Source organism: Magnolia sinica, chromosome 18 (genome assembly GCF_029962835.1).
Source record: "Magnolia sinica isolate HGM2019 chromosome 18, MsV1, whole genome shotgun sequence".
In the NCBI taxonomy this organism is placed as follows: Eukaryota; Viridiplantae; Streptophyta; class Magnoliopsida; order Magnoliales; family Magnoliaceae; genus Magnolia; species Magnolia sinica.
In genome coordinates this window covers 3,982,646-4,009,130 of record NC_080590.1, presented here as the reverse complement: position 1 = coordinate 4,009,130, position 26,485 = coordinate 3,982,646, and the positions used below count along the sequence as shown (strand labels likewise).

The window sequence follows — 26,485 nt, the reverse complement described above, 5'->3', positions numbered from 1 at the left end:
CATGAAAAAATTCAACTAGGCAAATAAGAAATTCATAGAGCCAAACTTATAGTTACGAATTATAACCGCAACTATAGGCAGACAAAAATAAAATTAAACTTAGCAGACATGAAATTCAACTAGGCTCGTTGAATTTCCATTGATACTTGATGAATTTCATGTTTGCCTGCAAATGGCTACGGTTATAAACTATGCCACAGATTTGGCTCCGTGAATTTTATATTAACCTCGTTGAATTTCATTCTTTTCAATAGCTACAGTTATAAATAGTAACTATATGTAACAGCAATTTTCAGAAATTACGTTTCTAATCAAACAGGGGGTGTTTTGGTCTAATTAAATGGGCCCGTGCAAGAAGGTATTAGTTTGATAATGTAAGTTTGGAGGGGCAAAGAGAGGACAGTGGCTTAAAAATGAGGCATATAATCAGAAAAAACTCATTCTTATTTTGGCATTTATTTCATCAGGTGAGGTTCAAAACTATGTTTACAAGTGAGTATCTAAACAGGCCATGAAACCCAAACTATGTTTACAAGTAGGTATCTAAACAAGCAACAAAACCCATTGTCTAGCCATCTACTCTCATTTTGATGGTGTCTAATGAGTCGAGTCTCAATGCATGGTTCAGTGATAAATGTATTGTGTTTTAACAATGAAAGTTATGAGTTTGAGACCCAACTACAAATCCTATCAACTAAGGCCAGGTCAGCCTAAGTTGGGTTTGAAGTCAAATAGAAAGTAATTTTAAATAATTGTGATTATGACTCCTTGTGGAAAAGCAGACATCTTATTATCTTAAATAGAATAGTACATGATTCTAAGATGTGCATAAAAAGAGATCCCCAATGCACTCCCAGGCTAACAGTGTACCTGGCAAACACGGGGTGATTGAGATTGTTGATCTGGTAGTTATCGAACTCGAAGAGTAAACTCTTACAGCCATTCAACAAGTGACCTGCAAAAGGAATGTTAGATCAGGGGTCCACATTAAACCATTAAATTTTATAATTTAGGTCAGAGTTGTCCAATCAGTACAAATTGACCTGTGGCCCATTCACATGGTTGCTCACCAGATTGACCGTCCTGATCTGATTGCCACATGAGGCAATAATCTTGAGGCAAAGAAATAAATAAGTTTTGAGAATTTCTTTAGTCTCATCTCTCTCATAGATGGCATTTTTTTCCAAGCGAAAGGTTAGAAGATCTAAGGACTGTTCAGGAGCATGGATTTGGTGGCTTCGGAACCCAGCCCCCAGATTTAGAATCCTTCTATCGTGTTTGGCATCCTGAAAATCCAAAAGTAGATGCATAGTATATTTATGGGGGTTTGAATTAATTAATAAATCAATTTTAATATCTCCAATTAGTGTACATATATAATGTTTGACACTGTGGCTGTAATAAGCCCTTGAAATATATATTTTGCCGAAAATGATGAAATTCCAAGTCTTGAATGAACCACAATCGTAGGATCACATCAAAGCAATGTTCACTCCCCAAGTATAGGGTTGTGATGTAGTAATAAACTCGGTAAGACCGAGGTCGAATCCACAGAGACTGATACCTGTACGTTATCTGAAACCAAGTAGAAATAGAACTAGACTAAGATATGATCTAAACCAAATAGAATTTCAGAAATAATTGTGGAATAATTATCTAAAACTTTAAACAATCCAAGGAAGAAAACTAGGGATTCAGAGGATCCACTTGTAGAGATCAGGGAGATCTTATGCCTGCTTCAGAAATCATGGAAATTGACTAGACTTCCTTTGATATAGTTTTCAAGGGGTGAAGGGTATATGAATTAGAATGGATTCCATCACCAAACCATGCCCAAGAGACAAAGTCAACAACAGAATTAAACTAATTACCAACCAATCAGCTGATTATGAAGGTTATGAAGGGTACCGACATCCAACCATGCCCAGGAGACGATGGCGAACAACAGGGCTTCCTGATATCATAATCAAAATAAGGAACAAGAAATACTCAAAGCCATTGCAAACCCATTGTAATTTCAGTCACAACAGGCCATTAAAAACTAACAATACTTCCATAATAAAATTAAATTAAAAAAAATTCCCTTAATCTAAACAAAAGGCACACGCATACAATCTCCCATCATTCTACAAGCTTCACCTCTTAGCCCTAGCTAAGAGGTTTTAGCCTGACATGGATGGACTAAACAAAACAAATGATAATAGAGAAAAGAAAGAAAAGAACGAGAAGGGAAAAAAACAGCTTAAAAAACTTCACATCCTCCTTTCCTGTCTTCTCTATTTCTTCTCTGTTTCTTCTCTCAAACCCAAACTCTTGCTCACGTCCACCTGCCTCCAGCCACACAGCTTCCCTCCTTCTTTTCTTCCTCGTTTTCCTCCTCCCTACAACCCAAACCGAGACCTCTCCTTTTATCTTTCTTCTCACCTCCCTGCTGTGGAGTCCTGGCAGGACTCGGCTGCAGAAGCTGGAGACTCCTGTATGTAGAGCAGGAGGTCCGTGCGAAAGGCCGGAGTCCGCGGACGAGTTGGTTGCGGAGACGTCTTCACGCACAGCAGCCAAACTCGGAGTCTTCTCCTCTTCTTCTTCTTTGCTTTCCTTCCAAAAGGACAACGTCCTCTGGGAGCTTTCTGGCCCACCTACATGATGAACGGTTCAGATCAGCTGTCCGACCGCGCCCAAGGGCGTACAATCCGCCGTAAAAACCGGACGGCTTCCGGTTGCGAAAACAGGGTAGCGTCATTGACGCTGTGACGATGGTGGGCCCCATTTCACTGTCTTTTTGAAAAATCCGAGCCGTCCACTGCGTTCTACTCGAAAAATCAGGTGGGAAGCACTACTTTTGGATTAAATTCCATGTGACCCACGTTATCTTTCAAGTCACCGTTAATCATCCGTTTTAACAGCTGAAATCCACTCTCCATTATCTTCCGAGATTACGCCACCTAGGCGATGTTCACGCCCACCCTCTTGATACAATGGACGGTTCGGATCATCACTCCAGGTGTCGAGTGGGCCCCACTGAGGAGGACCGGCGGACGACAGCGAAAACGCTGTTGCGTTTTTGAAGAGGACGCGGGTCAGCGGTGGCTGACCCTTTTGTAGGAATTCGGTGCACCACGGGAGTGCACCGTCTATGCACTCGCATGCTCCTTATGGGGTCCATCATGATGTATATATGAAATCCGCTCCGTCCATCCATTCTGTCACATCATTTAGACCGTGGAGACCGGAGATGAAGCAGATCCAAACAGCAGGTGGGCCCAGAATCATGATTCCGAGGGATGATCTATCCATTAGGCCACTTCCACCAGGATACAACGGCCGAAATTCTGCATGTACGGTTAATTTATGTTCTTCAGGTCGTGTATGAAATTTCGGGACAAACGGGTGGTGAGAAACCTATGATCTTGTATTCTGGCTGACTTTCGGGCCACTTGAGCTTCAGTTTCTCGATTTTTTCCGGATCTCGGCTGTGTAAAATCGTCGATCCCAATCCCCAGGAGTCCGTCCCCTGCTTTTGTGACATCGGAGTGCCGAATCCACGCTTTTAATACCCAATTTCAGTTTAAGCTCCTGATTGCATCCTGCAACAAAACATAATTAAAACCGGGCGTTAAAGAGAGTCATGCTCATAAATCCAGATAATAAATGGGGTCTGATATGCAATATTTGACCCTCAACAAGCAACTAGCCAACAATTTTCAACCGATTGATTTACGTGGACAATGTTTGGACAACACAAATTATCTTATTAAAATAATTATAGTAATGCAATTGAAACCCTCATTTAGTTTATGGTGCTAAACATATAAGGGATTTTAAATCCCCAAAATCCATGGTGCAAACGACCCCTGAAGAATTCGTTGGAATGGTCACTTACATTGCATTGCACAGTGAGGAACCTACTGTAATGCATTCCCAATCTAATATATGTAAACGTGCCAATGTGTTACTTGTGTGGAAGCCAATTTCATCCTAGCCCAGATGGTCTGTAGCCGAGAACAGGCAGCTAGGTGGGGCCCACTGTGATGAATCTATTATTTTAAGGTATGAACCCAAAAATGAGATATATCTAGTGGTCAAATAGAACACATCATATATGACTCTTGCATTTAATGAAACCCAAAATGACTTCATTTAATGCCCACTAATGACTTCATTTAATGCCCACTTGATCGTTGGATTTTCCTCATTTTTTAGCTGGAATGAAAAAGGAGGTGGACAACGTACAAGAACAAATACATCATGGTGGGCTCTCACACAAATCTGCCCATTCCTCGTAGAGACAAGCGATGGTGGGATGCAATGGAAGCGGCGTCCTATCCTACCCCTCGCCTGCCGCATGCAGATTGTGTCCTACTACTGCTTGTCAATAGCCACCGATAGGCAATTTAAGGTATGAACCCAAAAACTGAGGCAAATCCAACCCTCAAGTAGACCATAATGCAACCAAGCTTACTTTTTACATTTAATGTAATCCAAGCCTACTATTTGGTGTACTCATCTACCTTATTTTTTAGCTTATAACTTAAAATGGTCAGAAAAGGGATGGGTCGTGTGGATAAACTGATACATCACAGTGGCCTCTACAGAACTGCCCATACGTGGCTCTAACCACGAATGCACATATCTATAAGGGTCCACCATGATGTATATGCTTATCTACTCAGTTCATCTCTATTCTACATGATTCTAAGATGCGCATAAAAAGAGATCCCCAATGCACTCCCAGGTTAACAGTGTACCCGGCAAACACGGGGTGATTGAGATTGTTGATCTGGTAGTTATCAAACTCGAAGAGTAAACTGTTACAGCCATTCAACAAGTGACCTGCAAAAGGAATGTTAGATCAGGGGTCCACATTAAACCATTAAATTTTATAATTTAGGTCAGAGTTGTCCAATCAGTACAAATTGACCTGTGGCCCATTCACATGGTTGCTCACCAGATTGACCGTCCTGATCTGATTGCCACATGAGGCAATAATCTTGAGGCAAAGAAATAAATAAGTTTTGAGAATTTCTTTAGTCTCATCTCTCTCATAGATGGCATTTTTTTCCAAGCGAAAAGTTAGAAGATCTAAGGACTGTTCGGGAGCATGGATTTGGTGGCTTTGGAACCCAGCCCCTAGATTTAGAATCCTTCTATCGTGTTTGGCATCCTGAATTCAGAATCCCTGTAATCCAAAAGTAGATGCATAGTATATTTATAGGGGTTTGAATTAATTAATAAATCAATTTTAATATCTCGAATTAGTGTGTATATATAATGTTTGACACCTAGCTTGAAATATATATTTGGTCTGAAAACAATGAAATTCCAAGTCTCAAATGGGCCACAATTGTAGGATCACATCCAAGTGACTAACTAACAATTTTCAATTGTTGATTTACATGGACAATGTTTGGATGACACAGATTACCTTATTAAAATAATTATCGTAATGCAGTTGAAACAAGGGTTTAGTTTATGATGCTAAACATATAAGGGATTTTAAATCCCCACAATCCATGGTGCAAACAACCCCTGAAGAATTCGTTGGAATGGTCACTTACATTGCATTGCAAAGTGAGGAACCTAGGGCCCGTATGGCCGGGTGGATTGAAAGGGATTGAATGGTATTAGGGTGGATGGCATGGATTTCGAGGTAATGAAGGTGTTGTCAGTGGATTGTCTTGAGATACATGGGATTGCTATTGCTCTGGATTGCTATATATAGTCTGTTTGGCACGCCTGGCCAATCCCGGTATTAAACCTTCCCATCCCATCGAATCCCTCGAACCAAACACGTCTCATGCAAATTTGTATGGATTAAGGTGGATTGGATGGGATTTAAAGGTAATGATGCTGTTGTCAGTGGATTGTCTCAAGACCCATGGGATTGGGATCAGATCACGGGATCAAATCACCGACTCTGTTTGGCACGCTCAGCCAATCCCGGGATTTAACTTCCAATACCCTCAAATACCTTCCAATCCGACCGGCCAAACGGGCCCCTAATGTAATGCATTCCCAATGTAATATATGTATACGTGCCAATGTGTTACTTGTGTGGAAGCCAATTTCATCCTACCCCAGATGGTCTGTAGCCGAGAACAGGCAGCTAGGTGGGGCCCACTGTGATGAATCTATTATTCCATGCCATCCATCCATTTTCTCTAATCATTTTAAGGTATGAACCCAAAAATGAGATATATCTAGTGATCAAATAGACCACATTATATATGACTCTTGCATTTAATGGAACCCAAAATGACTTCATTTAATGGCCACTTGATCGTTGGATTTTCCTCATTTTTTAGCTGGAATGAAAAAGGAGATGGACAGCATGCATGAACAAATACATCATGGTGGACTCTCACACAAATCTGCCCATTCCTCGTAGAGACAAGCGATGGTGGGATGCAATGGAAGCAGCGTCCTATCCTACCCATTGCCTGTCGCATGTCCTGATACTGCTTGTCAATAGCCACCGATGGGCAATTTAAGGTATGAACCCAAAAACTGAGGGAAATCCAACCACCCTCAAGTAGACCATAATGCAACCAAGCTTACTTTTTGCATTTAATGCAATCCAAGCTTACTATTTGGTGTACTCTACTTGAGTGTTGGATCTACCTTATTTTTTAGCTTATAACTTAAAATGGTCAGAAAATGGATGGGCAGTGTGGATAAACTGATACATCACAGTGGCCTCTACAGAACTGCCCATACGCGGCATAAACCATGAATGCACATATCTATAAGGGGCCACCATGATGTATATGTTTATCTACGTGGTTTATCTCTATTCTCATATCATTTGTATGAGCCAAAACATGAATCATATCCAATGGTGAAATGGACTGCATCATAGGTGACTCTTGCATTTAATGCAACCCCAGTTTATTATTTGCTGTAGTCCACTTAAGAATTGGATCTATCTCATTTTTTTCCCATGATAATTTAAAACAATATGAGGATGGGATGGATAGCCGATAGCCCCCACACACATATTCCCGTTAGTGGCTAGAGACGTGCAGGGATAGGATGCAATCCGCTTGGGCTTGTGTAACACATCTGTCCCGTACAAAAGGTGGGTTTAGCCGTGAAGAGTCACCGGGCCCAACAATCAGGTGGACCACACAGCGTATAAAATTGAAGGAACATTTGTAATCAGACCTGACGATCTGATTCGAAATACACGTGTGCTATGCTTGATGAGTGGCCAACCTGATTTTTAAAATCTTGGCCGTTCTTCCATTTTCCACTGATTTTAATGCAAAATTTATTTACAATTCCAAAATTTTCATTATATATATAATACAAAAATGTGATTAATTAATAATGACTATTTTTAAAATATTTTATTTTTAGCGAATATTTTCCGATAATTTTCCAAGAAAACCACTTGAAAATATCGCGTGATTATTCCGGAAACGAGAAATTGCCACTATGATCAGATGAAGTGGGACTGTGGGATCAATGGGTTTCATGGGCCCCACCATGATGTATATTTTGTATCCACACCTTCCATTCATTTGGGGAGATTATTTTAGGGCAATATCCAAATACTGTGTTAAATCCAAAGCTCCAGTGGACCCAGCACAGAAAACAGTGAGGACAGTAACGCCCACTGTTAAGAACTTCTAAAGGCCACAAAAGTTTTAGATCAAGTTGATATTTGTGTTTTCACTTATTTCATGTTTTTTTTAACTTTTAATCAGGTGGGATTTCAAATAAACATTATGGTGGGCTTTAGGATAGTTTCAACGGTGGGAATCATTCTCCCCACTGTTTTCTGTGGTGGGTGCACTACAGATTTTTATTTGCCTCATTCTCTGACCCTTGTCTTAAAATGATATCTCAAAATGGATGTACAGTGTGGTTACAACACATACATCATTGGGGGGCCACAGAACTTGGTGACGTCACTTCATTAGCCGACCCGCTACTCAACCTGTCAGTATCTAATCCGCGTCCGGGATCAAGTCATTGGTGTTGCGGCTTAGAATGGGTGATACTCCCGAAGCATCACGGCATCGGTGCCTACATAGCGTCCTGATGCAGCCATATCATACAAGCAGAGCCATGGTTTGCTGATCGTCACCGTTTATTTTGTGGGTCCCACCGAATATGAGATACGACTCAAAATTCTTCGAGGCATGAAGGTGCTAAAAAAATTTTACTTTCAGACCATTTTGTATAGACTGATCAACGACTATGAACCACTAATCCCCGATAAAACATGGGCATCCCCATCAAGAGTTGGGCCCACGCGTGTACATGGAAGCCCACAAGCCACCCATGTGCAAAAGTAGCACATACGTGCCATATTTAAGCCGTCCACGAGATGTCTCTCTGTATGCAGATGATCTCGACCGAAAATCGGACCTGTCCACTTTTCGGTTGATCTATCAAACGGATGGCCGGGAAAAAAAACAAAAACAAAAACAAAAACAAAAAAAAAACAAAAAACTGAAATCGTCTGTTCGTTTCTAGCAACATGGCCTGTTTGATGAGCGGGCTGACCTGGTTCTCGAGCAAGGGCATCTGTACAGGGGGACCCGCCCGATGGATGGCTTGGATCACAAACACATTTGCAAACGGGTAGAACAGTAGATGCTTTCCCTTTCACAGCAAACCTCAATGAAAGGGTAAAGCTGATCTTATTGTTATGTGGGCCCCGCGTTAATATTGACATTTAATTCCCCTCACCGCCTACCTCTGTCATTGCATGGGAGTCGAGTCGAGCCACCGCTGTCGCATTATTCATTCAGTGGGACCCTTTCCGCAAACCAAGGTTCCCAGAAAACGTCATAACGACCGTTAGTTCGAACGGAACAGTCACTTGTTGATGTGTTGTGTGACGTAGATACGCGTAACACGTGTTGTTACAAAAATTCAACCGTTCTTCCGGTACATTTTCCCTTCCATACGTCACAAAGCTGTTATATGAGACACAGAAGGGATCTGCGCGCACCGCGGGAAATACTTCTTGTAGATGTGTAGCGTAGCAACCGTGCCTGTGGGGCCCATCGTTATGGTCATGTGCAATCCATTCCGTCCATCGAATTATGCACGGTATATTCGCCATACACACGCCAAAAAAGAAAAAAAAAACCAACTGCATCCACACTTAAGCGGTCAGCACACACAAACCTATGCTCAGCATCCTCTTCCTATTGTTTCATGTGTTGTCACCCGCCTGACATGTTGATCAATCCGATTTTTACCCCAGTGCTTAATAGAAAAGAGCTCACCAGATGGACAGGGTGGAATTTTGACACACAACATGGTAGGCCGTAGGCCCCACAAATCTTGTTTGTGATGTGGCACTATTGAGAAAGTTTCATAAAAATAAAGACTTGAAATTAGAAAGAAAAAAACAAATGCGACTGCCGTCATATAGGCATCACCATGTCGGAATCATTTAGGGAATGTTTGGATTACCAATTGCCATTTAAAAGTGCAATGATCACAAATTCTTTTATCTACCTCATGACTACATTTGCTGTGAAATCATAGCAGTGGCATTTTACCATTACTTTAATGTTAAATCCTCGCATCCATATATTGTTGTCATTGTTTGGATTGGGAATTTCCATACCATTCCCATGAAAAAGTGAAGGATTACAAGTTGCTTTGACCATTTCCTTAAATTATCCGCATTTGTTGCATTTGTCTGACAATTATCGTGTCTGGTTTAGAGGTGATAAAATCATACTAAATCATATTAATGACACTTTTACTTTACATCACTATAGTAAATGAGAATCCAGATAGTCCCTTAACACATTTATATAGATAAGGAGGTTGGATCCACAGGAATGCGGATTGTTTGAGAACCTTGACAATAAGTCAATAAGTACTTGTGATTGGAAGCTAGGTGGGGCCCACTATAATGTTTGTGAGAAGTCCACCCCTGTCCATCATTTTGCCGGCTCTTGTTAGGGCATGAACCCGAATTTAAGGTAAATCTCTAAAACTCAAATGAAACTGTGGGAATTGAATGCCTACCGTTGAAACATTCGTGGGACCACAAAAGCTTTGGATCAGGCTAATATTTTTGTGTTTTCAGTTCATCCCAATGGAAATGACCCTATGAATGGTTTGGATGGCATATAAACATGACGGTAGACCACAAGAAGGTTTCAACAGTAAGCGTTTCCCTCCCCACCTTTTTCTTGCTGTGCGGCCTACTTAGTTTTGGATCTGACTCATGTTTGGGTTCATGTCCTAACAGGAGCTGGAAAAATAGATGGACAGGATAGATTTCTGACAAACATCGCCTAGCTTCCAACCACAGGAACTTCATGCGGTTAAGCTTAAACTACAATGCAGTGCCTGGGCCATCACCACGTGTGCAAGACATTCAATCCGTCCATCATGCTTGCCCCCACATGTTCTCTTTCACACCGATCAAAAACTCAGGTGGGCCACATCAGAGGGAAAAGTTGGGATGGGGAAGCCCACTGTTAGAAACCCTCCAGATTGTGTAGGGCCCACCTTCCATTTATTCAAAGGACACTTGGCCAAGTTTCTTCCAGCGTTCAGTTAGTTGCTGTGGACCACATGATGAGTGGATGAACCTGACTTTTGATCTAGCGCATTTAAGATGTTTGACTGAAAGAAAAACGTACTTTGAGATATCTATGAAATTGGAGAGGAATGCAACCAATCACACTAAACAAACAGATGTATAAGCACAACTCTAGAAAGGTAATAGCATTACCAATGTTACAAATCTAATTTAGATCACAATACAAAAAGGAAAGTGAAAACCGTATCCACGTAATCTTAATAGAGATGCCTAATAAACCCAGGCAGGCAGGAGTGTGCGGCAGATCCAGACCATGGATGGAGCAATCACACATTGTGGACTACTTTTAGCTATCTGAATCATGGTGATGATGAATAGTAAAAGAATGAAAATGTTAACAGACAAACATTCAACAAGAAAGACTGACACGTATGAGTATCCATTCAGTTTGGCCAGGGCCATCTTCGGACGGTACCTGATCAGTTTGATCCACCATCAACATGCCTACATGCCATACCACATGTATGGGGCAATGAATGCCACCTAAAAACCTGCAGCAGCAGCGGCAGAAGGGGTAAAAAAGTACCTCATGTTGGACGAAGACATTTTCATGGAAGAAAGAGGAACTCGAATTGGAGATGGCTGAATCAAAAGAATTCCTTTCTAAGTTTATGAAAGTGGGCATGCACGCACCCACAAACACGCACACACACATGCATGAGAATGCACGCGCACACACATCAGTTTAGGTGTAAGTCAAAGACCAGACGGACGCCTGCAACAGGTTGTTGGTTCACATCCAACCAATTTGACAACCATTTTCAGCTTGAAAATATGATTTTTTATTTCATTATTATTATTATTATTATTATTATTATTTGGTGGCAACTATGGAGACATCTTTTCAAGGCAAAGAAAAGAATGGTTGCACCACACAAGTGGCTGTAGATCATCATTCCTTGAAATCAAACAACTTGATGATCCACTGGAGCTCCAATGCTCTGTTTTCCATATTGCATGCCCTGAGCAAAAACAATTTCAACTCAGAAAAATGAGTATCATGACATTAGAGATCCATGGTAGCTCTCAAACGTTTTGAAACCTAAGGTAAAGATTTGCAGAGGGGTACTGAATGAGAGGTTGGTACTTAGTACTACTGGGTTTCCAACCTACAATGGCCTACAGTTGGTGAACCCCAACTGTTCTGGCTACATCAGGACATATCACAACTTACTCTATATGTGCCAAGTATATTGAGTCGAGAATATGCGATGATGGACAGAATGATTGGGGATCAAAGTCTGCACCTAGACTAGGAGCACTAGTCTCTTCAGAATTCAACACATCACATTCTCCATCCCATGTGACCTAACAGAAACCTACAATGCACATCACCCATCATGCCAATAATGTAGCTAGCACAGGCTGTTGGCAGGCAATTCATTTGAGACGCAGATAGTACCCACAAGGCTGTACTGGACTAGGTGGGCATCTAAAAATAGGTACTATGATGGTTGCCATCTTGTCAATTCCTTTTCTGTATGGATAGAAAGACAGTTTACACGTGTGGTCCGTCAAAGAGCCATCATGCTCTTTGATCACAGGGTAGTAGCAATACAGTGGAATAGAGAACCAGGTATTGTTACAAAGTATTTCACACGTATGTTCTCGAGCAATTTGCATTGATTGGGTTGGTCAGGGTTACAATTCAAACCGGACAGATTGAACAGTATTGCATTCTGGTAGAAAGCATTCAAGACTCCAACCATGGTAGATATATTGTCCTTGCTCGGAATTGACAGTTGATGTTGTGTTGTGCATTCAGTTATACTTTTTTCACCTAATCCTCTACAACAAATAAGCACATCAGCGGCCTAAGTGAGATTTTCCGAAATAAGCAAAATGATAAGACAGGAAATAAATCCACCTTTTCCGACATCGAGCAACCAACAGAAGGCCAAACAGACAGGAAAACTCCAGTGGAAAACCCCAAAAAGATCAGTCGACAAAGTCATGTAAAACAAAGTTACTTGCCATTTTCAATATCGCAAGTTGAAATCACATCAATTCACAAGCTATAGACTGCAAAACCTCATCAATAAAAGGGGGAAAAAAGACTAAAGCAAAATACTTTCACCAGCTAATTTCCCTAGCAAACTAAAGTAGAGTCTGTTCATATTAGTCATTTTTTCAAGTCGACACATTTCCAATAGAGCAAGACAAGACAAACGACAGAAAAACTTCCTCACCATGGGATAGAGCAAATGCAGAGACAAGCAAGACGTGCCGCTCCCAAAATCAACATCTGGAATGGCCGAGTAGCCAACCATCTCAAAGAGGAGGAAGTTTGCGCAGCCAGATCAATGATCCATTTGAAGCCTCCCACACTGTTGACTTGCTGATTCACACCTAGGGATCGAAGGTGACTGCAAAGAAACATTGAGAAGCATGACAGTTATCAATCCAGAAAAATACAAGATGCCCTTGCCTTCTGTTGAGGAAGTCCAAACTGTCTTCAAGAGGGCGAAAAACTTCCAAGCTAAAATCTATGTTACTCATAATCTCATACATATTTATCACTAGACCTTTCCCACTAAAAAGCCGCATCGCAAGCAGAGAGTATAAAACAAATGATTTTGAAATATAACCATAGTTATTGTGGAAGTGGATAAATGTGACCCTCTAGTAAATTTTTGCAAGAATGAAATTGGAATTGACTTCGATATATCGGAAGAAAAGATGGCCTAAGGCACCAAGAGAGGGGGAAGAAAAAAGTAACTTAAACTGTGGTTTTTTTAACATTAACTTCTCATTTATCAAAGCAACTAATTATTTCCTGCTCAATTTAAATAAAACTGGGAAGCCTATCGTTGTATTAGAGCAAGCTCGCTCCTATGGCTGCTCTTCTATCAACCTCACCAAATCCATCTTCGTTCACTCCTTAAAGAGGCAACCAAAAAAAAAAAAAAAAAGGGCTGCAGACTCTTTGGCTAAGGACGGTGTTTCCTGTCCACAATCTATGTCTAGGGACTTAGAACACTCTTCCCTAGTTAGGCCCCCCTTTTTTCTCCTTTTCATTCCCCTTCTTTTTGAGATCCATCGGTTCTCCAATTAAAATAGGTCTCATTTATTTTTTTTTAAAAAAAATCCTCATATTCTTCTATAATCAACCTACTTGATGGTCCATTACATAATGCATGTGGGAATTTTGTGCTCTCATTGCCAGTCCCAAGCGCGGGCACCCAAGGTCAAACTTATGCCATAACTTCCATCATGAATCGGAATGGAACAGGATCATGTAGCTGACCCCAATTAGTTGGAATTAGGCTTAGATGATGATGATTCTTATGTATCAAAGTGATGAATCCATCACTCCATATCTCTCCCTCATGGTGACCTCATCTCATCAAAAAGAATTCATTGAAGCTTCTCTTCATTATTTGGAACATAGTCTGTGTCCACGTCTAAATCCCCATTCGTTTCTTCTTCTTTTTATCCTCTCTTTTTTCCCCTTCTTTGGTATCATTTTGTTCCTTGATCAGTAAGTCAAATTTATTGTTAAAAATTTTGCTGCTATTCTTACAGATCAAGTGACCTATCTCCATCTTTCCCTTCCGCCCACCCCACGTGGTGACCCCACCTCACCAAAAATGTATTGAAACTTCTCTTCATTGTTTGGAACCCACATTTGTAAAATGAGCAAAGATCCCCATTCATATCACCACCAAATCCCATTCCTCTTCCTTGAAAGGCCGGTCCATGTGATGGTTTCTTAACCTCTTAAGTCAAAGGTTCGAGGAGTTGGTGCCATCATCTTCAAAAAAGTATTAGGTATGGTGATGCAAACAGTGCCACAAAAAAGATCTTTGGAAATGCTACACTTCCAGGGAAAAAAAAAAAACCAAGCCCAGTGAAAAAATGTTGGAGCAAGGGCTGGCCAATGTTACGTTTAGTTAAAAGGATCACATCAGTGACTTGGAGCTTGAAACAGAAAATTGCAGAAGCAATGTCAATATGCTAGAGAACGAACAATAAGCAGCCTAGTGAGATATGAAATTCAATACAAGGAAAAAAAAAAACAAGTTTCAACATATCTGAGAGGATTGTACTGCAAACAAAACAAAGATGGATGTGTGTGTGTGTGTGTGTGTGTGTGTGTGTGTGTGTGAGAGAGAGAGAGAGATGCGTAAGTATCAACTAATTACCAATTAAGGGTTCAGATAGCTATATCATGTAAGTTTGGAAAACCGTAGTGGAAAGCATGTTAATGTACCCAAAACTAAGAATTCTTGTTAGGCTTAAGTCATACACGTGTATATAGAACATAAAATGAAGCAAATGTAAGGACTGGCTAAGAATGAACAAAACGTTGATGCAACTCCAATATAGAAAAACTGACAAAATAATTCTTATCTAACTTCCACTTGTTCAAACAAGCAGGTCAAGTACATCTGCCATACAAGCCCTAAAACAGCAAAAGTACCATTCTTGATATATTTTCTATTAGGATTGATTGGCCATAATCATCACAGTTAGGCAAAAATCATGACTCCGTTTGAGTTGAAAAATCATACTGGAACCCATCATCTTTGACAGCCCATCCATGTTTGTCACACAACAAACCTCATGCAAGCCTTGTGATACTGCCACACTCACACCCCGTAAAAAAATCATCTACATAATTTCATGCTTCTCAACAATGCCAGGAGTCAAAATGAAGGTCATCCATTCAACATCATAAATTTGCATAAAGCAATGGAGATCCTTCCCGTTTTTGCCTCATTGTTTGAAATCAAACACCATCAAGTGCCACCTCTATATATATATATATATAGACCCTAACAGCAATGATCAGATTCGTCATACCAATGCAAGCAGGCTTTACAGAAAATTCACTCAATCAACAAAGAAAAACAGACCACAACTTTAATCCAGGGCATCTTCAATTAAGATTATAAGCATTAACGAGCCATTAAAATTGACTAAAGGACTGCAAAATGCAGACTAATCCACTTGACAAAATTAAATTCAGGCATTAAAAGAAATCAAACGCAGATCTTGAACTGACCAGGTAATTCAATGATAGACAAATCATGCAACAAATATACACAAGACATAATAACTTCATATTCGGGAAACTCACCTTGCCGTGAACACTCTTTATTGTAGACCTCAAGAGTTCGTCCCCAGTTATGCATCGCAACTTTTTTATGAAGCCATCCCGACTGATTTTTTTCTTCTGATATAAAATCCAAAAGAAATGTAAACGACAATATCTGAAAATTTTATGGAAAGCATGAATATATATATATATTCTCTCACAAAGCATACCTTAAATTCGTCATGGTGAAGACTAAGTAAGTCCATATCTTCATGAGATATTTTATCTGAGATTGCAGCAAACAGCATGGCAAAAGGCATCCAAGATGAAGTAGGGATCTTTGGCACCGTTAGACCTAGCAGCCCAGCATTTTCTTGAAATGGCTTGACAGAAGCCGATGATTGTTGACCAATCCACACCTACAAAACAAGGAGATAAAAAGGAGTGAAGCTACCATTCACTAAATTAAATAGATAAGAAGATATGAAGAACAAAACCACAAGACTGTTGAAATTGCTTATTTCAACTCATTACTACAATATGAACCAAGGTTTAAAGTATCATCCGAAACTGGAACGTATTGCCCGATACGTACCAGTATCATCCAATACATACCAGTATCGCCTGATACGTACCAGTATCGCCCATAACCAATGTGGCTGTATCAGCCCGAAACAGCCCAATGCAGGGTGATATGTAACAGTATCAGTGGTGAACGATATGTTACATAACACACCCATTTCTAACCTTGATATAAAACCATTACGTAAGATCAATCTTAACATTACTCAGCTACAAAATTGGGTTCTAAGTTATCCTATTCACTACAAATGTATGGCAAGGTATAAGCAGTTGCTCTCGGAACATGGGATTAGGCAGGATTAGGTGGTATGGAATTGCATTTGGTCCTATGCAAATTCCATGTGGCGCTTGAAAACAACGGGAAGGATTGGATTAATCTAGGTATCATATCATCCAATCCCAACAGACCCGCCCGGGGTTTGGGCAAATGGCTAGTGTCGTGGGTTTGCTCCCCATAGACGCAAGCTCGATTCCCCTCCCCGTGCTTGACCCAATGCACGTGGTTTGCGGTTGATTGAATGCATCCATAGGGATTAGTCTCGCCTTAAAAAAAAGGGGGCAGGTACACCCAGTTGTCATTTAAAATTTTTTATTTTTTATTTTAAAAAAAAAAAAAAAATCCAGTCCCAACAGTAAATACCATGGGATTTTTGGTGGATTTTGAAATCCACTAGATTTGTGGGCCCCACATTGATGCATGTGTTTTATCCATGTTGCTATCCATATGAGCCCTTTACATGTTACATTCAAGTTGCATATGCCTAAAGGTGACCGACATCAGTTGTGAATTTGGTCCATTGATTACAATTCCATGGTCCACCAAACCCAGGTTTCGCTTGATACAATGTTTTTGCCAAAGGAAGAATTTGATCCTAAACATGGAATTGGAATACCATGGTATTTCCAGACATGCAATCATTGTGCAATGATGGTGTTAATTCCATCTAATGCAATTCCAAACCATTTAATCCCATGAACCAAACAGGCCCTCAATGTTATTATCAAGATGATCCAACGCTTGCATTATTTGAAAGATAACTGCCAGCATGTCTGCACTGGTTGATCAGAAAGTCAAAGTTGAATTTTCATGGAGTATTATTCCTTGCACTACATAGCAAAAATGTTACAATTAGAAAAACCCACAATCAATAAGCAAAAATGAAGGTTTAAAATCAAAGAGGTTTACTGGGCCATCAGGAGCAGAATCCTGCTGCAATTGGTTATGACAAGAAGTAAGATATGTGATCCCTGACACGTCCGATTTGCTTTCATTCCCGACCAAATACTCTGCCGTAATACAAATAATTAGTTCTCCACATCTAACAGATAGTCATAAAGTAAACAAATGGGTGAAATCCATAGAACCAGAATACTGGAAAATAATAATTAAAAAAACTTAAATTTTAAATTAAAAAAAAAAAATCACCTTTAGCCCTTGGAGGCACAGTGAAACTCACAACATATTCCGGATAGATGTGTGTATTCATATGCATATTCCATATTATATAACGCTTAGGGTTTTGAAGATCATCAATGCCACTATCAAAGTTTTGGCTACTGGGCTGAAACTGTTCGGATCCAGGATGAACAAGTTCCATGTTTCCCATTATGACACGACACAACACCATGTGTTGTACACCATTTTCATCAGCATCAGAACAACCGGCGCTGTGGAGAAAAAGATCAAACAGAAAAACCCGCTTCTCAGAAGTAAATTATCAGCAAAAACTAAAGAATAGCACCAAAAGTATAAGAATAACAGTACGTAGCAGGTTTCACGAAAATATAGAAGTGGGATTTTTAATTCCAAAAGATCATGGCACCTGATATTCGAGCAGTTTGCTGGCGTAAGATGAATGCCAGTCCCATACATAGGCTTGCATTTTGGAATTTCACTGTGCCTGAATCCATGAACAATGATCCGTGTTACAGCTTCTTTGGAAGAACCAAACCAAGCGTAACGGACATTTGCATTGCCTCGATAATTTTCAGTGATCTCAATCTGCTTGCGGAAGAGCAGCAGCCTTCGCTCAAAAATGTTTCTCGGTGAACCTTGGTAAATTCCAACAATGTTGCTTGCATCAATTATAGGGCTCAAACCTACAAGGAACATTCTCTGCACGGCATCACTGTCACTTCCACCACTGACTAATCTGGTCAGTTTCACATGCATAGATTCAAAACCAGGGTTGTGACAAAGGGGCATTGCAGATTGTCCATTTTCTCCAATGACCTCATTAATTTCTGCATCTGGCTTACTGCAAGTGCAGCAATCCTGTTCCAGATCATGGTGTTTATTGCGAGGTTTTTCTTCAATTTTAAGCTGCTTAACATGAGAAACTGATGCCTCATCACATTCTTCCAAGTTTGAGCAACTGGTACCACTTATTGCAATATCTAGTTGCAGATTGATTTCACAAGTCCCTTTTGGCACAGAACTTATGCAACCACGGACCTTTCTTCCATTGGAACAGAAGCGGTCATGCAGTTCATACAAATCAGAATATAATTCTGGAAAGAAACAATGACCCGATTCATCGATCCAAGCAATTGGCTTTTGTAAACCTGTTTCCAAATCAATCCGAACCATGTGCAAAAAATCAAATAGCAAACGACGACCAAGGAGTGCCACTTCAGCGATTGCCTTCTTTGCCCAGAAATATTCCCTCAGTAAAGCAATCAGTTCCTCCGGAAGATCTTTCCATTCACCCTTCTGATAACAAAGCAAACGCTGTGGCAACCCGCTCTTGATAAAATTCGAGTAGTTCTTAATCACAGAGTTCCTGAAACAGCATTTGCGGCTTTTTTTGCAGCCACTTGATCTCATCCGCTTGGTATGCCTATCAGAGGGCACCTCCAAGCTAGACCGTCGCAATGCCGCCTTGTAGGCAGTGCCAGTGAAATATGATGCACACTGGTTGGCCCGCTTTCTCTTCAAATCAACCACCATTCTTCTTCCATTATCCAACACCTTTGCGTTCTTCAGTTCCATTTTTATCTACAAAACTTATCCAAAGAATAATTCCTGTGCACGGATTTGGCTCCACGAATTCCAGCTATTTACAGTAAAATACAACTCTTCCTTAGGGGATAGCCAAACAAAACCATGCTGAGGAAGAGTACATGCAAGTTGACCCTGAAAATTAATCAAGATAAAACACCTTAGATGAGGAATTCGTTAGAACTCCCAAAATCTTAAAATAATTACAGCAGCAAAAACAACCGTAATAGTAGACATTTCTCGTTCATGCATCAGTTGCAGAATCAACAAATAACAACAAAATCAGAACTCCAACGTAAGTGTGGTTGTACAAGTGCCAAACTAGAATTACATGTTAGAAGAAGGAAAGAAGATTAGAATGCTATGAAAAAAAGAAAGGAAAAAAAAAAAAAAACCTCTACGTCAGCTACTGTAAATCTTGAAACCACACACTGACAACAAAGAAATCAAAGTTCTTAACTACTAACTAGCCAAACCAGCTGAATCCAACTCAACTGCATAATATCATAAAATGAAAATCATGAAAGTACTCGAATACAATGCCTTTCCTTACGATAACACTCGCAAAATCATTTCAGAACTTACTATGCTTAAATAAATAGCTCACAAACATTCAAAGCCACAAGACCAACCCATTTTTGAAAGCGAACACATAATTCTTAGCAGCAGAAAACATCACAAATAACCAGGAAACCTCAAGAATTCACAAGGGAGCAACAAAGGACAACATTTGCTATTACAGAGTCATCTAAACCTGCATGCCGTGAAGATGAAAAGAAGTCATCCATTACATGCATATATGCGTGGGTGTGCGTGTGCATATGCATGAGAAGTGAGAATAGAGCTGCCCCCAAATGGCTACGATGATGATGATGACAGATAATTGGGCCGAAGCAAATAGTAAAAGGTTTATGTTTGAAATAGGACACAACGGGTTAGGTCAAGGTCCAAGATACTCCCCTGAATATCAAATGACTTGGATCTAGGTTGGATTGGACACCCAAAAACAGAACCTGAACTCACCTAAAATGACCCTTAAATCCCTTCCATGATGTCAGCAATTGGCTGAAATGAAAAAACTAACCTAAACAAACATGTGGCTTGGTGCTTAACAGGAAATATATATTAAACAGGGAATTAGAAATTAGACCAACTCAGCTCAGGCCCTACCCAACCCATAGATAAAACAGTCACATCTTGTTCCTCCTAGTTTATACCAGGCCCAAAACCGGCTAGCTTATTTGGACTTGGACCCAACCCAGACCCAACCAGATATTAACAGGATTAGATATGGGGCTGAAATATAGACCAGATTATTAAATGGATAGGGTATTGAACTCTTCTCAGCTGAGCTCGACCTGAACTGTGTAAACAGTTCAAACCAAACAACATTTAATAGGTGGGGAGAAACATCCAATTGATGCAAATTTTAGTCTATGGCCCATTAAAATATCCAAGCAGTAGCTCATCAATTGAGTTGTCCTGCCAATCCAGATAATTGAGAAAATATGTTACTTCAAGAGAGGAACCTAAATATCAGCAGTATTGACTCAAAATCAATAATATTCTCCATGCATCAACTGTATGGGAGGTATGTACAACCGTATGGGCTGTACAAGTGTCCTTCCACAAAAGCAACCAGTTGCAAGGTATTACGTAACGATACCAGCCAAGGTGTTCTGTAACGGTAACAGTGGCCATAACAGCCACCACCGTTACCTTTACGATACGGGGCATAACAGTTGTTACAATCCGTAACAGCCGTTACGGTCTCTCTTTTTTATTTTTTTTATTTATTTAAAAAAAAAAAAAAAAAACCTCAAAAAACCTGTATCTACCCCATAATGTTGATTAGAAAGTATGAAAAACTTGTATATGTCCCGTAATAGACCATTACGGGACTATTATGGCCTTTACTGGGGATGAAACGTGCCGTTAACGGCAATTAGAGATCATTTTTTTCCATAACGGCTGTTACGGCTGTTACGGCCCCGTAAAGTGTAACGGTTGCCACCGTTACCTTTACGTAACGGCCTTTGCGGCACACCATGATACCAGCCATCATATCAGCCAGTCTGGCACATACAATACAGGCCCTATCATCTGATATTAAGGGGTTCTTGAAGACTTTCTTGGACTTGGAATCTTCAAGAGTCAAGACCCCTTTGTTGGGGAAAGAGGCCGCTATTTGTAGAGGTTTTGAGTGCTAGGCCTGTAATTTGAAATAAGGATGGGGTGCTCGGGTAGCAAGTTATTGGATGTGTAACAAGTGGCAACTATAGATTGTTGATTAGGAAGTTCAAGACTAAATTGTAGTGAATTGAGGGGCAATTGGGCTAGAGGGAAGTCTCTACAAGGCTTCTAGTTTGCTTGGCAATTGAATGGATAGGAATTTGGAAGTGGTAGTTTTGGGTTTTCACAATCCAAGCTACAGTGGAAGTTTTGTAAAAAAGTGATGGTAGTTTAGGGTCTAAATGAGAGTCCCTAAGGCTATTTTCGTAAAAATGAGGTCAAAGGGTCAATAGCATATGGAATTTGAGTTTTTAATTACCGTGCAAGGACATAGAGGTAATTTTACAAATTCTTCCCTGTATGAAAATCAACCTGTGCACCTCTAGGTTTACGATCAGATCTCGGCACGCAGGCATTGTGATTTAGGTTCTATGGCTTGTTGGAAAGCTGACTTAATGGGCTAACTAATGGTTTTGGTTTGTGCTGAAATTCCTAGAGGTTAGGGAGATACGTGGTCTGCAGGTTGGGTCATCCTTTCATATTGCTACAATCAACCAATTTCCACCCACATTTCAGTTTCCACTCATAACTTGGCACCCAAAGATCAGATCGAACCGAAATTAGGCCCATCGGAAAGCTTATTGGAAGAGCTTCAAAAATGGACCCCTAGATAGAAAGAATTGGACATTGATGGAGGATGGACGTAAAAGAAAATAAGACGAGGATAAGAATGAAGTTTGCACACACCATAATCCAAAGGATTTTATTTTATTGGGTTTCTCCCTCTACAAGAGAATACTTTCTCCACAACTCACCCTTTTTTTTCAATCTTCATTGCCATACGCCATCTACAAAGACATATATATATAAAGACTCGATTATTCTAAATTTAAAAAAAAAAAAAACAAAAAACTACTTCACATACGAACACAAGTCTTTGCCTTCCTTTTATTCTTTTATTCTTATCTCTAACTTATCTTATTAAGATCTTCCAAAATATTAATATATCTTATTAAGATCCCTGATATATCAATACATCCCATCAATGATCTTCTAATATTCAAATCTCTCAAAATAGAAAACCAATAATGAGTTAACATCCATTTAAAAATCCTTTAAAATATTTACTAAATAAATATCTCAAAAAATAAAGCTAGGCCCCCACACAGGATACGCATCTCTTAAAATTTTGTAAGCATAGTTCAACATATGGGGTCCACCAAACGGACCGTAAGATCTGCAAATGGGACCTTTGGGCCCACATCTTCATTGCACGCTTCTTGCAATCGCTCATGCTTGTATCATTCCTCTCCGGTTGGAAGGAACTTGCCAGCGAGTTGATAGCCAATGTTAACCTTTGAACTTGTATTGTCTCTATATGACAAATCTTCTTCCTCCTTGGGAGAAGCTAGTGGTGCGATCCTACACTTCAACTTAGCACAACCTTCGTTGGACTCCATTGTAGACGAAGTCTCTTTCATTGCGCTTTTGTGGGTGCCAACTCTTCAATTGTAACTTTAAATTTCTTCGTGGATCCTAAAACATTTGTCGCATTTTTCATGCCATGATTATTGTTTTCAAAGGTGCTTCAATTTAGATCTCAAGATCTATCAACATGTATATCAGTGTACCGGTGAATTCAAGTGTTGGTCCAACGTTAAAGCATCAATCATTTCAAATGTCAACTTTTTCCTTTGAATCCGTGAATCTCTTCGTCGTTTCATCTATCGATCCATACAATCCTTCAATAGGTCCACTCATGGATCCATTGAGCAATCCAATGGTGGACTTCTCTTGGATACCAATGCTTTCAAACATGTGTCTCATCGAATCTACGGATTCAAGATAATGAGATCCAACATGATCTTCCTCTTGGCGATGATTATCAAAATAGTTTTGGAGCCATTCACTGATTTTTACCTATCATCTTTGATTTCTATCGCCATCTAAAACACCTTCTTATACGTCTCAAATAACGCCTTTACATTTTTCTTCATCTCATCCTTCCTTGATTCCTCACATGACTCTACACTACAAGTAGGCATCTCTGAATTAGTGTTTGAAATATCATTATCGCGTTACGTTTCGCATCCTTGGGATATAGATATGTATCGCTTATCACACAGGATATATCATTTGTATCGGGTAATTTATTGCACTTCTTGGAAAACATGGGGAAACATTGGGGCAATGGTTGAATTTTTCAATGAAATTTTAGAGATTGTTAAGAAAGACCTTAATACACACTTTTAAATCATAACATCTCAAAAAAGAAGTGCACATAATAAGTTTCCTTCGTATAGGGTCCTAAGCTATGCGAAATTAGTCTCAATTGACAACTGGTTGAAGGAAAATTTCAAATAAAATAAAATAAATAAAAATAACATGGAGAACATGGAGAACCAATGGATATCAAAATCAAAGCTCCAACTCCATGATTTTTCATGCAAAACATGAAATGGATTTGTAACCATTTGACACTGATTTAACATAATTTCAACCCAAAAAAATAAAAGGGATCGGAAATTGAAAATGCTCACCGGATCGAACATGTGGGATATATTGGCACTACTTGTATGTTTCGTATCGCATGGGTGAGATACAAGATATATCATGGGATATATTGGCTAATATCATCGATATTTAAAACATTGCTCTGAATAACAAACATGTTGGCATGTATGCTCATAGCAAGAAGAGGGTTGGAATGTATGCTCATAGCAAGAAGAGGGATATTGATATGGCCTTTCATAAAAATTGCAAGATGATGAATAGGGTTGGGAATGATAAAACGAACAATGATGATAATTAGTATAACACAAATAGGAATTCTATTAAGGATATGTGCCTTTACAATTGGGGTTGGAGTCTGAATATGAACAATCATGCGAAGTATACAAATATGCACTTTTCAATGACACCTCAGTGTTGAGAATTGGGTTGGTTCAAAACAAGCTATGGGGTTGAAATTTATTTGGAACCAGGTAGAAAAGAAAAGGAAACAAATCCTGAGGAAAGACTTGCTCATATCAATTTGATGCAAGATGGATGAGAAAGAAAATATGAGGTGAAGAAGAACACATTTTACACGCACCACAATTTAAAGAGTTGATTTTTTAGGGTTTTCTCCCTCTACGACAGAATAATTTCTCTAATCATTTAAGACTGATTATTGTCATCTAGAGGCAAACATGAAAACTCCATTTATTCGATTTCTCTAATCATTTCCCCACATCTTGTCGCAAATGAATCACTGAAAGCGCCCACCCAATGAGAATTGACAATTATTGCCTGAAAAAATAAGACTGAGTGACCTATAATTCCATAAACACGTTTATGTCAAGACATCTGCTAGCCCCACATGCACCCCTCCAAACACTGCTACGTGCAGACACACATACCAACCTGGCACACATGTAGGACACATGAATTGTGTATCAGGTGTAACCCACAATTACGATCATCTGGCGAAAAACTAAGGCCGGAAAAACTTTGGGTGGCCTCACAGCAACCCTTTTTGGACCGTCCAATGTTTTCATACATCTGTGGCCTTCCCTAAAGTTGGCCAGCCTCTTTCATCCCGAACAAACCTTCTATATCAAATAACACTCAGAATCATACCAATCCAATTAAAGAACAATCTCAATTGCCAATCAATCTAATTCTTTAAAAATCATACAATTCTTCAACCGTTAATCCCTTAAATCCGGTGAAATCACATTCCACCAAGAAGAAAGAAACCGAACAAACGAATTTTTCCAATTTTCAAACACTAATCCTAATCCTAACCTAAACGGGAAAAATAAAATAAAATCAAGATAAATATAAGTAGAACAAATACCCCAAAAGGGGGAAATCGAGGAAATGAGAAGAAAATATTTGCATATACCTTGAATCGATTGAAAACCGTTTTTCCAGGCTCTCGCTTTTTGAAACCTCATCTCTGTGAAAATGAGAAACCCGCATTGTTTGAAAATTCGGTGGTCCGCGCAAATTCGGTCGTAGATTGCTGCTGTTTCTTGCGGAAAAAGAAACGGCCGCGTCCACCGAGCCGGTCAACTTTCGTGGGAGAGGCATTTATGAGAATGCAATTGGGAAGCGGATTGCGTCCTACCCCTAATCCGTCAGGGCAGCGATCTGTGGGGCCCACAGTGATGTAAATACTTTATCCGCGCCGTTTATCCCTTTTCCCAGATCATTTTACATTACGGTCCTAAAAATAAAGCATGTACACAGTTCCACTGGACCACACCAAAGGGAGCAGCATTGATAATGAATCCACCGTTGAAACCTTTCTAAGGGCCGCAGTGATTTATTTTACCATCCAACCTATTCATGAGATCATGTTTACCCGTATGAAGCGAAAAGAAAAAAAAAAACAGCTTAATCCGAAACTTCTGTAGCTCCCAAGACGTTTTTAATGGTGAGCGTTCAACCCTCACTTTGTGGTCAACTTAAACATTGGTTCCACCTAATTTTTTGGGAGAAATTTACGACTGTGGACCCCACTTTTTATCCAGCGGTTTTTATGAAGAACTACAAACTTGGAATACGCACTTGGACCTCCTTGTACGGAGTCAGAATTTCAGGACGAAAATACCCCTCCTTTCACGGCTGTGGCTTTTCCTCTCCCATTTCCACTGCTCGCTTTTCCTCTCTCTTTCCACCATTGCTTTCACCCCCTTTCCTCATTGCGTTTCCTATAGCGAGACCCCAAAAACTCTTTTTGTGGCCCCCCTCAATCGCATTTTGCCTTCTTCTGAAAATGGTCGGTAGAGTGAAGAAAGCACGCAGCACAGGTATATTTTAAACTCAGTTGGGCCCACATTTAATATATGTAGTTTGATTTTTATTTTTGTACTAGAGGAAAAGGTTCTATACGGTCGAGGTCATGGGAACTCCCCATGAGGTCGAGCTGTGTGGGCCCCACCATGATGTATGTCGAAAATCAACACCGTGAACTTGATGGGTCCCCTTTAAATTATGGGATAGTAGAAAAATCAGCCATATACGGAACTCAGGTGGGCCATACCATCTAAAATCATGT

The 26,485-nt window shown here is 39.9% G+C and overlaps 1 protein-coding gene across 1 annotated transcript; it reads right to left on the bottom strand.

The window, feature by feature from the left end:
• Positions 1 to 12,538: 12,538 nt before the first annotated feature.
• LOC131232274 (inactive poly [ADP-ribose] polymerase RCD1-like) lies at positions 12,539 to 25,499 on the bottom strand. Its single transcript, XM_058228512.1, has 7 exons — positions 25,328 to 25,499; positions 18,029 to 19,341; positions 17,632 to 17,873; positions 17,392 to 17,492; positions 15,854 to 16,042; positions 15,666 to 15,761; positions 12,539 to 12,948 (listed from the first exon to the last, which is right to left on the bottom strand). Exons 2-7 carry the CDS (start codon positions 19,195 to 19,197, stop codon positions 12,883 to 12,885), a joined length of 1,863 nt encoding a protein of 620 aa, XP_058084495.1. The 5' UTR covers positions 19,198 to 19,341; positions 25,328 to 25,499; the 3' UTR covers positions 12,539 to 12,882.
• Positions 25,500 to 26,485: the final 986 nt, after the last annotated feature.

Coding starts and splice junctions, on each gene's coding strand:
- LOC131232274 (XM_058228512.1), bottom strand. CDS start 19,197: ATGGAACTGAAGAACGCAAAGGTGTTGGATAATGGAAGAAGAATGGTG. Junction 15,762..15,853: donor TTCACCATGACGAATTTAAG/GTATGCTTTGTG, acceptor ATTTTATATCAG/AAGAAAAAAATCAGTCGGGA. Junction 12,949..15,665: donor TAAAGAGTGTTCACGGCAAG/GTGAGTTTCCCG, acceptor GTTTCTTTGCAG/TCACCTTCGATCCCTAGGTG.